Source organism: Merops nubicus, unplaced genomic scaffold (assembly GCF_000691845.1).
Source record: "Merops nubicus isolate BGI_N331 unplaced genomic scaffold, ASM69184v1 scaffold4596, whole genome shotgun sequence".
In the NCBI taxonomy this organism is placed as follows: domain Eukaryota; kingdom Metazoa; phylum Chordata; class Aves; order Coraciiformes; family Meropidae; genus Merops; species Merops nubicus.
Genome location: NW_008614191.1, coordinates 257 through 16,306, shown reverse-complemented (window position 1 = coordinate 16,306; position 16,050 = coordinate 257). Strand labels below are relative to the sequence as shown.

The 16,050-nt window shown below is 39.3% G+C and overlaps 1 protein-coding gene across 1 annotated transcript; it reads right to left on the bottom strand.

Annotated features, from left to right (window-relative positions):
* Positions 1 to 6,145: 6,145 nt before the first annotated feature.
* On the bottom strand, positions 6,146 to 15,530 carry LOC103774703 (E3 ubiquitin-protein ligase MIB1; the record flags this gene model as incomplete). Its single annotated transcript, XM_008942125.1, has 7 exons — positions 6,146 to 6,297; positions 9,221 to 9,418; positions 11,662 to 11,769; positions 12,806 to 12,939; positions 14,079 to 14,223; positions 14,531 to 14,714; positions 15,326 to 15,530. Coding segments are annotated over 7 exons (1,126 nt in total), but the record flags the coding sequence as incomplete, so codon positions are not given.
* Between the last annotated feature and the right edge of the window lie 520 nt (positions 15,531 to 16,050).

Sequence of the window (16,050 nt, the reverse complement as noted above, 5' to 3'; positions counted from 1 at the left end):
TAGGTAAGAAATTAAGGTTGTGATTTAGAGGAATGGATAGCCAAAATAATTGAGTATAACAACTTCTGCAATTTAATATATGAAAGTTAAGTTAGAATCTTCTCCAAAGCAGCACTTGTTATGCTCACTAAGCTCTTCGATAAAAAGTGCAGCATCAGGTTTATGCACAGAAAAAGTGACAATACAGAGATTTCTAGGCCACGGCTGCTAGTCAGTGGATTAAAGCTATTGACAGATTCCTAAATGAAAACACAAATGACCATTACAACCTAAAAGGCAAGATACCTTAAATACAATTTTCAAACAAGCGGAATTTATTTTAAATCTAAATTTAAGAAAATGAGCCATGAAAAATCTGACTTTATAGCATCCAGAAAATTTTAAAAGCTATGTATGAAAGTGTCCTGCAACAGTTTCAAGTTCTAAAAGCAGTATTAATTAGAATATGCCAGCAGATACTATCCCTAAATAAAGACACTCAACATCAAATTCAAGAACAAGGAAAAACCTGAGGCAGGACGCCGCAGCTCATCGATCTGGCTGTTCCCACTCAGGACAGCAGCCTTCCAAAAGCAGTTATTAAACAGACTATGTCCATTATAAGTAGGCATATTTGGCCTAGATTAAAGATTTAATAGCACCCCTGTGCTTACTAAAATGTCTGGGAAAAGAAAAAAATGCAATGCATGATTTTTAGATGGCTAATCTTACTTTTAAATACATAATTCTCAACTAGTTAATACTGTACTTACTTTTAAATACATAATTCTCAACTAGTTAATACTGTACATACCCTGCCATTTTTATTGCCTGAAACTACAGTATAACATATTCAAGAAGAAACATTACCTTATCAGAACAATTTTAAGTAAAATATTAATACTTGTTTTAAAGCTATTTCTCTTATGAGTACCTATTTTGGCATTGAAAACTACAGTATCTTAACATCTAAATTAAAACCTGCTTTATAGTGGGAAACAAATCAAATTGTAGTATTTTTTCCTAACTGGAGCAGTGCTACTGCACTCCATCATGCTCACAGAAGCAATTTGTACAGAGGGGTTAACTGCTAAGCATTTACTTTTCCTGAAGAGTTCTCGTCCTCATCACCAATTGATTTGGCTTCCACTGCATAATGAAACCAACTTTTTAACAGCTTAAAATTTATTTTGAAAGGGGGTTTGGTTTCCTGCCTTCTTTGTATGAAATCCTAATTTCATTCTGAAACAAAATGACAGTTCAGAGTGAGACAGAAGTTAAAATTACACGTTGACATTGCTTCCTGAGAGTTCATGTTAGCTTATCTCTAAGAATACACCTCCAGTCACTCCGAAATGTCACATTCATCACTTAGATCAGCTGTTCAACTTTCCCCGAGCACACGCTGAACTTTGGGCATCTGCTGACACAGTTGTAAGTGCAGCATTTCAGCTGTGTGACTGACAGGGAGAACAGATGCTGACATTATCAAATGCTACGCGGCTTTTTTTCCACCGCCGCTTTTTGTCCCGATATGGCCAGTGCATGGAACTGTATTGCCATCCAAAACACACTTGAGCAGCTGTATCTGTAAAACAGTTCCTCTCTAACTGGTAAAAATAGAAACTAATTTTATAGCCATCTTAATGCTGAGGTCCAAGTGACGCACCTGCTATGCTTCTATTAGGATACATGGTGTGGGGAATATATTCACATAAATCTTCTCCCCAGCATCAGACTGTGCAGCAAACAGATGTAGACTGTGCTTGACAGACTCCTCACTAGTGAGTGAGCTAACGTCGGCCCCAGCTTCCCACTGCAGCCCAAAGAATTCAGCACACAACATAAAAAAAGCTACATGAGCATGCAGAAATGTATTAAGGACCTTAATTTAGAAGAAATCATATGCAACTCCAGATAATTCATGAGAAGCTGTACTGTTCTGGCTTTTTTTTAACAAATGCTATCAGGGAAAAAAAAAAAAGAGGAAAAAAAATATCTATCTTGCTGTATTATATAATCATTCCTAAAAAGTTAATACTAACCAGAGATATAGTAATGGAATTGAAAGCACTTGACATTTACACTTGTGCTAACCGACTAGAGCGTTAAAGCAGCTGCAAAAGGGAACCTGCCAGAAAATGAAGGGAGGGACGGGACAAACCGAAACCTTATTCCCCAGCAGAGTTTAGCATCAAGAGTCAGGGGAGCTCCACATGGGCAGAGATTGTGAGACTGTGGTTTCTGGTTGCTGCTCTAGAATTTCATTACTGCAGACAGAAAAAAGATAAAACTGTAACTGTCATTTGATCTGAGACTCATCCACAGAGGCTCGAGGAAATACTGAAGGGAAGAACAAACCCAGACCCTGCACAGGTCTTTCAGGCATACAGCTTTCCATTTTTCTGTCTCCAAACTGGTGAAGGAGTTTAAATGTGCAGCAAGTAGAAACAAAGCGTGTAGCACAGGAGAAAGCCACATGTTCTTTGGGAACTGTTCATGTACTGAATGTGTGAGTGAATTATAACCCTCCTGCACTCCAATGCTTTGCTAAAGCTGGTAAAATGGAACCAAATCAACTGTTCAATGGATTTGGTCCCCTTCAACCAGCTGTAGCTATGCATTGATCACTACAGGATTTCTCACATTGTTAAAACTGGATGTTAAGTCTGCTCAGAGTATTATGCAGTCCTCTCTGCAGTGGAGTTCAGTTATTCTAGGCAGTTTGAAGATGGAAGGTAACAGAGTGTAGCAAGTTATATACTCCAAAATGTCAGAATTTTATTTGCAAACAGCTACTATTGTTTAATAACCTGTCTATTATTACAGTCAGTAAAAATTGATCTCTTACAACACTGATAAAATAGGTAAATATTGAAATAAACACATTTTCCAATGATTTCTTGTCTCTTCTGTTTTTCCTCAAGCCTGTTGCCCTTTGTAACAGAACTGTCCTCAGAAAAACCCAAGCAGCCAGCCCCTGATGAAAAGGAAGCAGTCGTGAACAGTGCTGGCAATGGAGGGAGAGTCTGCTCTCTGGGCACCTCTCTTTCCACATGTGTGTCCCCTCCCTTGGTTTTTATTGCACAAGGGAGGAAACTTCACAGCATAGGAACTGTATTTGCCATCTTGCACATGCTGGGCATGTTATTTACTATTTAAAGGTAATAAATTTGTCACTGACCTCAACAGCTACAGGCTTATCTGCCATCTAATTATAGGTCTGCTCGTGGAGGTTATATTCCTTCTCCAAATCAACCTGAACACAAGTCTTCTTTCAAAGCATTTTCTGACATAATACTTTAGGAAGAGGTTTTAGGAGCATGCTTCTTTTGCCCTCAGCTTCAACTAAGCTTTAACCTACACTGTTTGCAAATATGAAACCAAAAAAATCCCTTTTACTGGTTTAGAAAATAATTGTACAGCTCTGATTACCTCATAACTTGTCTCTGTGAGGACCTCCACAAAAATGCAACACAAAAGTCTCCAAAACTTTCATTAACACTAAGCACATGTGAGAAACCTCACCTGCCAAAATCACTAAAACCAGTTACAAATTCCACTGCCAGCCAGTTACAAACCATCTGCAAGTCTAAAAACAAGAAGAGATCTATTAAGTAAGACAGCCATGGAGGAGAAGTATAATTCCACTTTACACCACCATCTCCTGCTTGCCATTTCACAAACATGAAGATGACTTACTGCTTGCTATTGGACTGCCACCTACCCCAATATTTTAATTTTTTTAACTCCAGCAGAATTTATTGCTCTGAAGAACCAGTTGTATGCATGAGCAAAGTCAGGTCAGCTCTAAAAACAGCCTCTGTTTAAGATGTTAGCTGCAGTGTGAATAAAGCTCTCTCCACAGGATACAAAGCAAACCTAAAACTAACTGGGGCAGCAGATATAAGATACATCTACACTTCACAGTCATGTCTTCAGCCCAAAAATCTGAAGGCAGAGGTATGAGAATAGATCAAACATAACCAAGAGTTGATAACACTGACAAAAACCCCAATCTGTACAGTGTTTTCAATTTCACTCTTTCTTCTGTCTGAAAAAAGAATCTCATTAACACTGAAAAGGCAAAGTCTGCCAAGCTTTGAGGTTCACTGTATTCTGAAAGAAGACCAAAATAAATGCACTTTTAATATGACTCAGTTAAAAATTGCAAAACCAAGAAACCATGTATTAAAATCTCAACTTTGTTTCACATTTCTTTTTAGCTCTATCTCCCATGCACAAATTTAAAGCTACCTCCAACATAAGCTGAGTAACATCCAATCTACATTTCAACATGTCAGCATGAAAACCAAAAGTTCTATTTCTCCACCAATTCACAAAGTATGAACAGAAATACACCAATAAATGGAGAAATATTCCACTAATAATAGGGTGCTCTCCAAAACACTATACATTGGCTTCTGGAAAACACTGCCAAACTGTCACAGAAGATTTAAGTGCCAAGAAATCTGTGCTGTGTGACATAAATGACTATGTTACAATGTTTATCAAATATTTAACATAGAAGTATTTATTTTCAAATGAAAAATGAAACACTTCTGAATGTTCTACTCAGCACAGTTTGTGTGGATGCACTATTGAAGGTGGGTCTCACAAGAGCAGAGAATCACCTCTCCTCATCTGCTGGCCACACTCCTCTTGATGCACCCCAGTTGGCCTTCTGGGCTTCATGAGCACCCTGCCAGCTCATGCTGAGCTAATCAGCACCCCCAAGTCCTCCTCTTCAGGGCTACTCTCCACCAACTCTGCACCCAGTTTGTAACTGGGCCTGGGACTGGCCCAACCCAGGAGCACTTTGCCTTGTAGAATCTCCTGCAGTTTGCACTGGCCCACTTCTCCAGCCTGTCCAGGCCCCTCTGGATGGGCTCCCTCCCCTCAGGGGAGTCCCCCACCCCACACAGCTGAAGGGGCACTCCATGTGCTGACAAAGATGTCAGACAGCACTACAGAATCAACAATGAAATTAAAAATCATCACTGAAATCTTGGTGGTTCTTTTTTAACTCCTAAATGAATCAACTATAATGATTTTTTTGGCCAGAACAACAAAAAAGTGAAATCTATTTTGAAAAATTTTAAATTTTAATTTCTTCCCAAACTCATGTGTAAAATATCTAATGCTGCAAAGTACAATTTGGATCCCTCCACAAAAGTAAAAGCCTACAGCTCCTAAAACATTCACTCACAGAAAAACCTTCAGCATCCCTGTAAAGAGCATTTTTTCTATATCCTTCTCCTGCATCTCACAAGAGACTGAAGAAAGCACCACAGAACAAAAAAAAAGCCCAATAAAAAAATATCCCATCAAGATAACTGGAGACAGGAAACTACCCCTGGCTAATGCTTTTCTGTAAATATGGAAAAGCCACATTAAGTGAGTTACCAAGTCAGACTTGAAAGAATTTGTCTCCTGAATGTCAAAAATAAGCTCTATTCTCTAGGTCCTTGACATTTTCTCTTACAGAACTTTTATGAGAACTGTAGAAAACTGTAAACACATTTATTGTTCCTATCAACACTTCCAACCACCATGTGTGATGATTTTGAAAGCTATCCTAACAGAAGATGGAATGTAGATGCATAGTATGCAGCTAGCACAAAACAAATCTTAAACCTAACTTTTTTTCAGATAAGCTGCTATATAAAAGCAGAAATGAGAAAATCCTTCTGTACATACTTTTAAGAAAATAAAATCAAATATTCCTTTAGAGTGACAATTACAATTTAACACAACAATCCTAAGATTACTTTATAATTGCAAATAAACTTTATAATCCAAAATTTTAAGTCAAATCCCTTTCCCAATTCCAGTACCTGAGAAGAAGGGACAAACCTTTTTACAAATCCTGGCTTAAGATCTTAATATGTACTTATCAAAATATTTATTGGCAAAACTTTATAGCCACCACATGATATTGAAGACAGATCTGGAGTCACCTGAAGGCAGCATTGAACTGAACAGACCAGTAGCTTCCCTCTAATGATGGCTTCCCAAGCTTTACAAAGATGCATATCCAAGCAACATGACAATTTAAGAATATTTTGCATGCAAGTTTAAGGATCTTTTGAAAGAACACCATAACCTTTCCCTCCCATGCACTTGTTTTCCATTGACAAATGATAAAATTTAAAATATTTTTTACCTGGGGTTTCCTCTTAGTGCAGCATGATGAAGAGCATTGAACCCGTTGTTGTTGGTGATGGTAACATCTGCTCCAGCTTCTAACAGCACAGCAAGGATGTCATCACGCTTCTTACTGATGGCATCATGGAGTGGAGTGTCCCCTTCAGAGTCCTAACAGCAGAAACAGCTCACATCAATCCTTACAGGCAGCCAAATTAAAGAAAAAAGGTGCTAAAGAAGCATTAGGAAAACTGGCTATGCAAACATGAAGCAGCTCTTCAGACCTCAGTGTCTCTACACTGCAGAGCTCAGAGCAAGCTGCTTTCTGTCTGATCTTGGGGTTTTGCCAGCCCTCCAGGGAGTGACCCCAGCAAGGGCTCCAGGCTTCTGTGGTGACATCACCACCAGGAATTCGGGCATGCCCTGCACCTCCTAGTACTCAGGACCCTCCTGTAGTCATCAGCTTCTCTACACCTCATCTCCAGATGGAGCTGATGCCTATGCCACAATTTATGAGTAACAGGACAGCAACAAAAATTAACACAACAGAGGGGAGACTAGCAAGGCAGGGAGAAGACAGGGAATGCTGAGTGATGAAGGCCAAGACTGAGCCATCAATTAACCATGTAAAAGACAATGCCAAAAAGCCAGTATGAAATAAAAGCATAAGCAAATCAAAATAAAATGCAGTCCAAGTAATAAGCTTAGGCACTTCTGTTGTTTTAACTGAAGCAGACCCTTTTCCATGAAGCAAAGGCCAATGCCGTAAGCAATATTAAGCTTTTTAGACTTGCAGATTATATTACACAATGTACACTAAAATATTTCAGTGTATAATTGAGCAGGCAAAGAATCTGTATTTTTAGCTGGATGTTTTATTTTTCAAATATCCCAAATAAGGGAAAAATACTTATTCCTAGAAGGATTTTGTCTATTACTTATTCAAGGAGCTGAATGATTGGACTGAAAAGGAATGCCCTAGACTCACAGTGAGAAGACACATCCATTTAAGCTTATTTGCTGCTATGTAGGCAAGCTCTCTAGATTTATACTTCCAGTAAAATTCTAGCACCATATAAGTCAGGAAGTCTTTTGTCACTGATGCTGACTCCACTGCAAAACTAACACAGGAACTGAACATTTCAGCAAAACACTAATTCAAAACCAAATCTTGACAATCTTCACAGTGAGAATCAAAAATTGCCAAACCAAAAGCATCAGAACAAGAAACACTTGAACCAGTGTGAACCAGTTTGCCAAAACTAAATTATGTAGCTTTGATTTGGTTTAATTGATCATATTGCCTGAATTTATTGTTTACAGACTAACATATGCTTCTGTTTACAGAGTGAATTGGCTGAAGTAGCAGAGTGCTGACCAGCTAAATACCAGTCTGATTCCCCTGCCTGCTTGGCATGTGCCCACTGGAGTTTCTCAGCACACATGCAGGACCTGAAATTTCATTATTTTCAATGGCAATTTTATTTTTTCAGATGGATTTTTATAGCAGCAGCCAATCCAGACAGATTTCTATAATTTCAAGTCAGACACATCTCTTCTGACTACCCATATATCATACATGTATATTTGTATCACACATGAATATCATACATATGCTATACAGGCACTTTTAATAAGGAGTCTGATGTATTGAGCCCAATGAAATCTACTGTTCAATAAACACTAAATATTGTCTGGATAGATGCTAGCAAGGTTAAGATAGTACCTATAGTCAGGTGGAAACAGATAAAAAAAGGTGAAATTAAAAAGGTAAAATAACTGAATATAGTGACTCTTTTATGTGAATATACAGCTTAAAAAAAAAATCACTGGTTATTGATATGCAAAACAAGTATTGAGCCCAATGAAATCTACTGTTCAATAAACACTAAATATTGTCTGGATAGATGCTAGCAAGGTTAAGATAGTACCTATAGTCAGGTGGAAACAGATAAGAGTCACTACGTTCAGTAATTTTACCTTTTTAATTTCACTTTTTTTATGTGGATATACAGCTTAAAAAAATCATTGGTTATTGATATGGCAAAACAAGGAGGTAAATGTTTTATTACTGTGTAGCCTGATTTGCCCAGGATGTTACAGCTTTGTCTTTCTGTTGCAGCCTCCTCAAACTCACCAGTTCTGACTTTAATGCACTGGGTGCAGCTGCATCCAGCTCCTGCAGAACGTGGATACTTGCTTGTTTGACAGCAGGTTTCTGCTACACCTTCTCAGCAGGAGATTGCAATCACACCTCACAGCTTCTGCCACATTCATTACAGATAAAACTCCCTCTGAAATTATGGTAACCTGAGGCCCTAATGCATGAGGGCTTTTTAGATAAAATGGTGAACACTTTAAAAGAGAATGTGGCTAAATAGTTCTATCAGTGACACTTCTGAAAAAAGGCTTCTGAGGCTCTGGGCAGCCTGATCTAGTTGGAGGCTCATGGCAGAGGGGTTGGAACTGGGTGATTCTTGTGGTCCCTTCCAACCCTGACAGAATCTGATCTGTTTTAGCAGAGGACTTTAGAGCCCTAATGGCTCAATGGTTGGACTTTATGATCTTGAAGGTCCCTTCCAACCTAAAGGATTCTATGAACATTCAGAGCATCAGCAGCCCCAAAGTGCAAAGCTGCGCCTTGCAGGGGGAGCAAACAGCTGTGGATTCAACAGAGGAGGAGCTAGTCTGGAAAGCAAGCTAACAATTCCAGGTAACTACAGTCTGTGGGAATACTAGTTAGCATCAACTGGCTAGAATAGTGTCAAGAAAACAAGCACATTTCATAGCATTTTATAACAGCTGATCACAAGACGGGGCAGAGGCCGGGACAGGTATTCACAAGGTCCAGCCCTCTCACTCCTGTTTTCCATCCCCATTCTAACCCCCCCCCCAGCCAAGCACATTTTTTTTTTCAATAAAACAAGCACATTTCATAGCATTTTATAACAGCTGAGCACAAGAGGGGGCGGAGCCCGGGACATGTATTCACAAGGTCCATCCCTCTCACTCCTGTTTTCCATCCCCGTTCTCACCACCCCCCCAGCCAAGCACACAACTCAGCAGCTAAGTGGCTTTCCTCTGTTCCCTTTACCTGCAGGCTGGGGTGGCAGCCGAAGTCCAGCAGGGTCTTGACGACCTGCAGGTGGCCCTTGTTGACGGCGATGTGCAGGGGCGTCTGGCGCCGCTTGTTGCGGGCGTTGAGGTCGGCGCTGCCGCGGTGCAGCACCTCGATCACCGCCCCCTCGTCCCCGAAGGCCGCGTGGTGCACCGCCCGGTCCCCGTCCTTGTCCTGGGGGCACAGGCCTCACCTTAACCCTCCCTTCGCTCCCTAACAGTGCTATATAAATACAGTTTACAGTTTAATCTGTTGAGTTATGCACGTTATTTACATTTATACGCTTTACATCAAGCTGTGACATTGCGCGTATTTGATTCCTTCAAAGGCAAAGAAAACTTGGATCACCATGACACACACACTCAAACACCCAACAACTCCTCAAACCACAGCAATAAAGGATGAAGAGTCTGAATATAAACATATATATATTCTGTGACATATGGCATCCTACACCGTATTCAGCAGCTGCTCTGGACCTGTGTGATGTGTTCAAACTCAGATTCACTTGGGTTTCTACTACAAAGCAACCACTGGAAAAACGACCCCCACCAATCAACAGAAACAAAACCCAACCCACAAAACCAAAAAATACCTCACATTCAGCAGTCCAGGGTTAAACTCCAAATCCCGGTATAAGACAAGAGAACTGCCTTGTTCATATAATTAAGCTGGTATTTATTAGACTTTGTTATATGTGTCTTAGTTTTCAGTTAATAAACGTTTTCCAAAGTTAATTTGGGGCTGATGTGGAAATTAATTAGAAGTTCTGATTCTACAGTGACAATGATTCACAGCATTAAAGCTTTGATTAAATTCAGTTTTGTTTCAGTGTGGATGAAACTGAGAATTAAGGTATGAAAGTAATAAATTTTGGTTTGGTTATTTGGGTTTGGGTTATTTTAACACATGTAAGAGTGGACTGTACTCATGAAGTATTTTTAAATATTAATCAAGTGATTTTGGCATTAATGACAACATACAGAAGCTAAAACTGAAAAGGTATATAACAGGTTTCAATGAAATAATAACTTCTATAAGCTAGTTTCTAACTAAACCTCTAACTAATTTTAATAATACATATTACTATGTATTTATAAACCTAAATTTTGACAATGGAGAAATACTAACAATTGTAAAGAGGGGAAAATGACTGACCAAGCATGCACTGGGTGCCTCCCTTGGGTAAGCTTAGTTCCTCTTAATTTGCTTCTCCTCCAGCAATGCCTTTTGAAAGTTTTTTCCTTTGTAATGTATTTTACATGAATGCAAAAATAGTTTTGAATCTGCACAATTACAAGATGAGAATGACTAAATTTTTGCCCTTCCAACCTAAAGATGACTCTGCTGAATGAAATGACTCTGCTGGGCCTTCACATTACTGATTTATAGACAGCTGACATGTTTTAAAGCCTGAAACAATCATATATATGATTAATATTATAATAATTAATGCAATTAAGTAGTAATATCATCTTCACTTAAGCAACTCACAAGTTACATTAAAAAATGTTAATGATAATGTTAGGATACTTCTGAAGCCTGAGCAAACATGAACTCAATAATTCTACTGCTAGCAGATTAGCAGGTGTATTAACTTGAAGCTGTTTAATCAATGCTTTCACTTCCCTCTCTAATGCTCTAACCTTTCTTTATACCAGAAAAGAAAGTACCAGTCCCCCACATGATTAACACAGCAGCTCTGGTCCCACAGGACAGATGAAAAGCAGCTTAGTCTAGTTTGTAATGATATATGCTATGAAGTAAACAAAGCAAAATCAATTCAAAATACAAGTATCACAGTATGCTGACAGATAATTTTCTCACCAACAGTAACTCTAAAAAAACCTAAACAAAATTAATACTTCCCTGTGGGGTGAAGTTAAAAGAAAAAAAACCCACAAACTGAAAACCTGGAAGCAGAGTTGGCCACTCCTAACCCAAGATACTGTCATGACTTTCTACCCAAACTTGCTTTAGTTAAGAATGGGAAAAAAAAAACTTTCTCCTCACTGAACACTAGAGAAAAAAGCATGGTAAGTATCTGAAGTTGGAGATGCAGCATCCAACAACATCTTTTCCTCTGCATGCCACAGGAAGTGTGCAACTGCATTGGATTCTGTTGTTGAAATGAAATCAGGAAGGGGCTTCATCCACTGCAATCACATACTAGCCTACATAGCTAGTTGTATTAGCATTGCATTTCACTTCATTAGAGGTGCTAAAGAATTAGATATTGACCTTTTGTACTGTTGTCAGGAGGCAGCCAATTTGGGAACAATCACAACAAGCAAAGCAGTTTTTCACCCACTCTGACATTTAAAAAGAAGTCAACTTGAATAGAATTGTTATTTCTGTACATAGCCAAGTTTAAAACATATGGAGAGACAAAGTGTATCTTGAAATATTTAGGTTACCTCTGCTTCTACATCCACATTCTGTTTCAGCAGCAACTTCAAGATGTCAACGTGGCCATTCTGACTAGCAGCTTGCATAGCTGTGTGTCCAGCACACTGTCCATTCACCTGGAAGCACATCCAGACTTGGAGACAAGTTGCATGAGACACACACATCCCTGTGAGACACTTCTGCAGGATCCACCCACTTGTATTGGAAAACTCAAAACAGCACATGTATGAAATATCAAATGAAAAACTGTCAGACAGCTTCCTTCCTAGCAGATCATCTTAAAGATCATCTCTTTGTTTTTCTCAATTTCATTTCTATAGCATTAGCTAGATTGAAGGAAAGGATCAATTAAATAAGTCAACTCCTCAGAACCTTAATAACAGTTGGATTAAAAACTTTCATCTTCAGGCTACTCTAAAGGCCAGATTTTGAGAACAGGTCTCACAATGACACCACTTCTCTGCTCTACAATATATTTAACTTCATTTTCTAATTTATGGCAGCAACAGGAGTCAGTCTGAACAAAATACCATGTTTTGTGTAATCTTGAGCTACAAATCAATCCTCAGAGCTGAAGGAGTTCAGTCTCTTATCTGCAAGAATTATTACTGCTGTAGTGAGAAAAACATCTGACTGTAATTTTAAAACATGTTCCCTGAAACTTCTCTGAGCCAATTAAGTATTTTCTTTTAGAGTTTTCAGTACTAGGTGATTAGGAAAGTTGGTCTTGGGATGTGACAGGGAACAGATTAGAACATCCACCTCATGAGATAAAAAAACAAACCCCATGACAACAGCAGGAAAAGAATCCCCCAAAATCTACCCTCCTTCTTCCTATCCCCTCGTCCCCCCAGCCAAAAGCAGCTGAAGACCCTTCACTAACTGTGAGTGTTTGGTTCTCTCCACTGACTCTGGCAGACTGGAAAGAATTTTAATTCAGGGCAGACAACAGAAGATAAAATCTGACCAAAAAACAAAGGGTGTAAAGCATTACTTTCACACACCCTCAACACAGTTCAAAGGAAAATAAATGAGAGAAGAGGCACTGGAACCAGTTGTGCTGCTTCCATTCACTCCACTGACTGGTAAGGAGTATCCAGCACCACTTCACTTCTGTTAGCATTACAGGTCCTCCCAGAACACAACACTCACATCTACATCTGGCCTCTTCAGCAAGTCTTCCACTTTAGCAACATCTCCATTGGCAGCAGCTTTAACTAACTCTTCATTGAGATCTCCAGATTCTTGGGTTTCAAATAATTTCTTCAACAGCTGGGATAGCCTCTCTATTATTATGAAACAGACAGTTAGGATTACAATCCTACTCAGACAAGAACAGCAAAATTAACAGCTAAATTTGGCATGTTTCTAGAGTCATATCCATAGTAAAACACAAACCACCAAAATATGGCAGCTCTAAATTAATATTCACTTCTGAGAAAGGGCTGCACTCCAGTGCCCTTCAGACAATAGAGATTGTCACATCAGATGCTTCAGAACAAAGTTGATTGACCACAAATAATTTGTCTACCACAAAATATAGAATACTGGAGACAAGGTAAAAATTTATATATTGGAAACGGTTTTTTTTAATCTTCTAGCATAATTTAGGGTATGTTCTGCTCTCTGATTTGAAACAGAAAGTCACATTACTCTTCTAGTGAGTTTTCTGGCCACTGCAACTTTGTCTTTGTTGCAGAAAACTCACCATATCTATGCCTCCCTAGGAAAAAAGTCTAGAAAACTGTAGAAAGGTTTCTTGGCATTAAAGAAAATATGTGAAGAGGAAAAAAAACTAGCTAGGACCCAAAAGAAAAACATTCCCATTTAATTGATCTGTGAAACAGCCAGCAGAACGTAAAGCACACTGGATACCTTTCTACCTCATGATGATGAATGAGCAGTTCCAGCAGAACTGAAATGTGATTACACAGACACACACAAAATAAAAAAAATCCAATTTTAATTAGTCAAAGGATGTCTGACTAAATGATAAGCCAGAGGTTTTAAGAAAACCTTATCTTGAGTAACTGTTTGCAAAAGGTCCTTCCCTTATGCCTGCTGTCCCACACCACCTATTAAAGAAGCACTTTTGCTCACTACAGGCAGTGACACTCTTCATGCCCCAGTCCCTAATCCAATCTGATGTCCCTTTCAGTCATTTAAAGTCCTTAGATCAGACCTCCAAAGACACCTGCATTGAGGCCAAGCACCTTACCAAGATCTCCAGCCAACATCTCCAGACTGACTGCAAGCTTTTTCATGTGACTTTCTCCAAGGTGTAAAATCAATTAGCCAAACCCCAAGTGTGTCTTCTGAATACTATTAACCTTGTGTACAAACTAAGTGCTAGTACTTACTAATGGCTTTTTAATTAACACAAATACCTGCCATACTTACAGTACTGGTTAATCCTCACACTCACCTCCAGATGCATTACTTATAGCAGATCCTGCTGATGCCACCTTTGAGACAGCTGCTGGATTATATGTCCAGGATGTCCCACAGACCTCCACCTTTAAGTCGCTGTCTGAATAGATCTGCTGGACCCGACCAACTTTACCTAAAGTCTGAATTAAAGGAAACATCAACTGAAAATAGTACTAAAAATCAAATGTTTTAAAATCTGAATGTTTTATAACGTGTCACAAATTTTATTAAAGCTGTTTAATAGTACAGTCACTAATACCTTTAGCTAAGTTTCACCAGGCTAAGGAGATTACATCTGAGCAAGCATTCCACTGCATTTGATGAAATACATTTCCTCTAACTGAGAAGAAGAACACTGACTCCTACAACCTCCAGATACTACTAATCATAGCTAGAAATATTACACATGTTTTACCATCCTATGAATCCAAATGTATAACCACTTACAGGAAGCATGGCCTCAGCCCACTCTCCATGACCTCTCTGCAGCAGCTTGATTCTCTCCAAGTCATAGCACACTTGGACAAGGTCACCCACTTGGAACTGAGAGGTCCCTCCCTCTGCACCTTGGGCAGCGTCTCCGCTTCGCACAACGTTGGCCTTGGTGAGCACAGCTGGGTTGAACGTCCACCTAGGCAAGGAATCATTCACAGGTTTTAAACTATCTGCTGGAGAAGGTTCTGCCTGCATGCCTACCAACTTTCTGCACTTGGAGACTATGGCATATTTGTTAACTGGTTTTTGTCCATAAACTGCTCTGTGGGTCATTAGCTGATTATTTCAAGGGTAATCTTTAAAAATACACATTTGTAGGAGCAATGAAATATTCAGCCTAAGGGGAAGCAAGACAACAGCAATATAATAGTCCTGAAAGTAGCTATATAGTTAATTTTTCCAGGTAGAGAAGGACATGACACGGGTAGAGAAGGGGAAGATGTCACAAAAGGACTGAACTGTCAGGAAGCAACATGGGAAGAACATGGAATTGGAACATTGGAAATAAGATGGAGTAAGTCCAGAACAACATTCCTTATTTTGGACTCACATCTTCACCAAGAGAGAGACAACAAACTCCTTTTTCCACTAAAGCGTCCTTAAAGATAAGTCATTATTCCACACTGTCAAAGGAATATAAAAATTCTCAAGGAAATAATGGACACAAAGAGAGAACAGAAAGTTTCTGGCACCAAGTAATCACAAAGGCAGCTTGTGAGAATCAGTGATGAAGGCTAGGTAACAAACCTGTTGCCACTTGGGTACTGCACTACAATGTCATGATCCTCATCAATGCCACACACTGTCCCCGTGGTGGTTAAAGTTTCAAACATGCCATCAGTCCATCCTCCATGTCCATGCTGCAAAGACTGGACAATCTCCAAGTCAAGGTCAATGTTCACAAGGTCACCTATCTGCAGCCCACCAGGGTTCCTGTTACCGTTCTGCTCACCTGAAATGGAACAAGAAAATGTTCACACAACCATGCTAATTTTCCATGCAATTCAAAGAGCAGAAGTTAACTTCTGAAACTTGATGTTTCTCCAAGTGTAGCAGCCAATATGTAAAAGGGAGTAACAGGTGAAAAAAAATCTAACTCTGAACCTTTGGCTATGGAATTGTGTGTTTCTGCCAAATCCTTGTGACAGGTCACACTATGGGCTCTAACTGCAATGCTAACAGCTCTTAGCACTCACCACTAGGTGCTCAGACACCTAGACATACAAAAGCTCTGGTAATTTTGGAAGAGTCATACACCAAGTGCCATCTACTCACTCAGAGCCTGAATGATAAGCAGAAGGCCTACAGAAAGGAGCTTTGATTGGGTCAGTCCTTGGACGTGGAGAAATCACTAGCAAAGGAATACCTCCAAAATGACCAACAATTAAAATCTTTAACCTTGTAGGTGAAGAGATGACAACAAACAGGAAAAAAAACCCTGTCAACTTAAAATGAAAACATTCTCCCTGGAC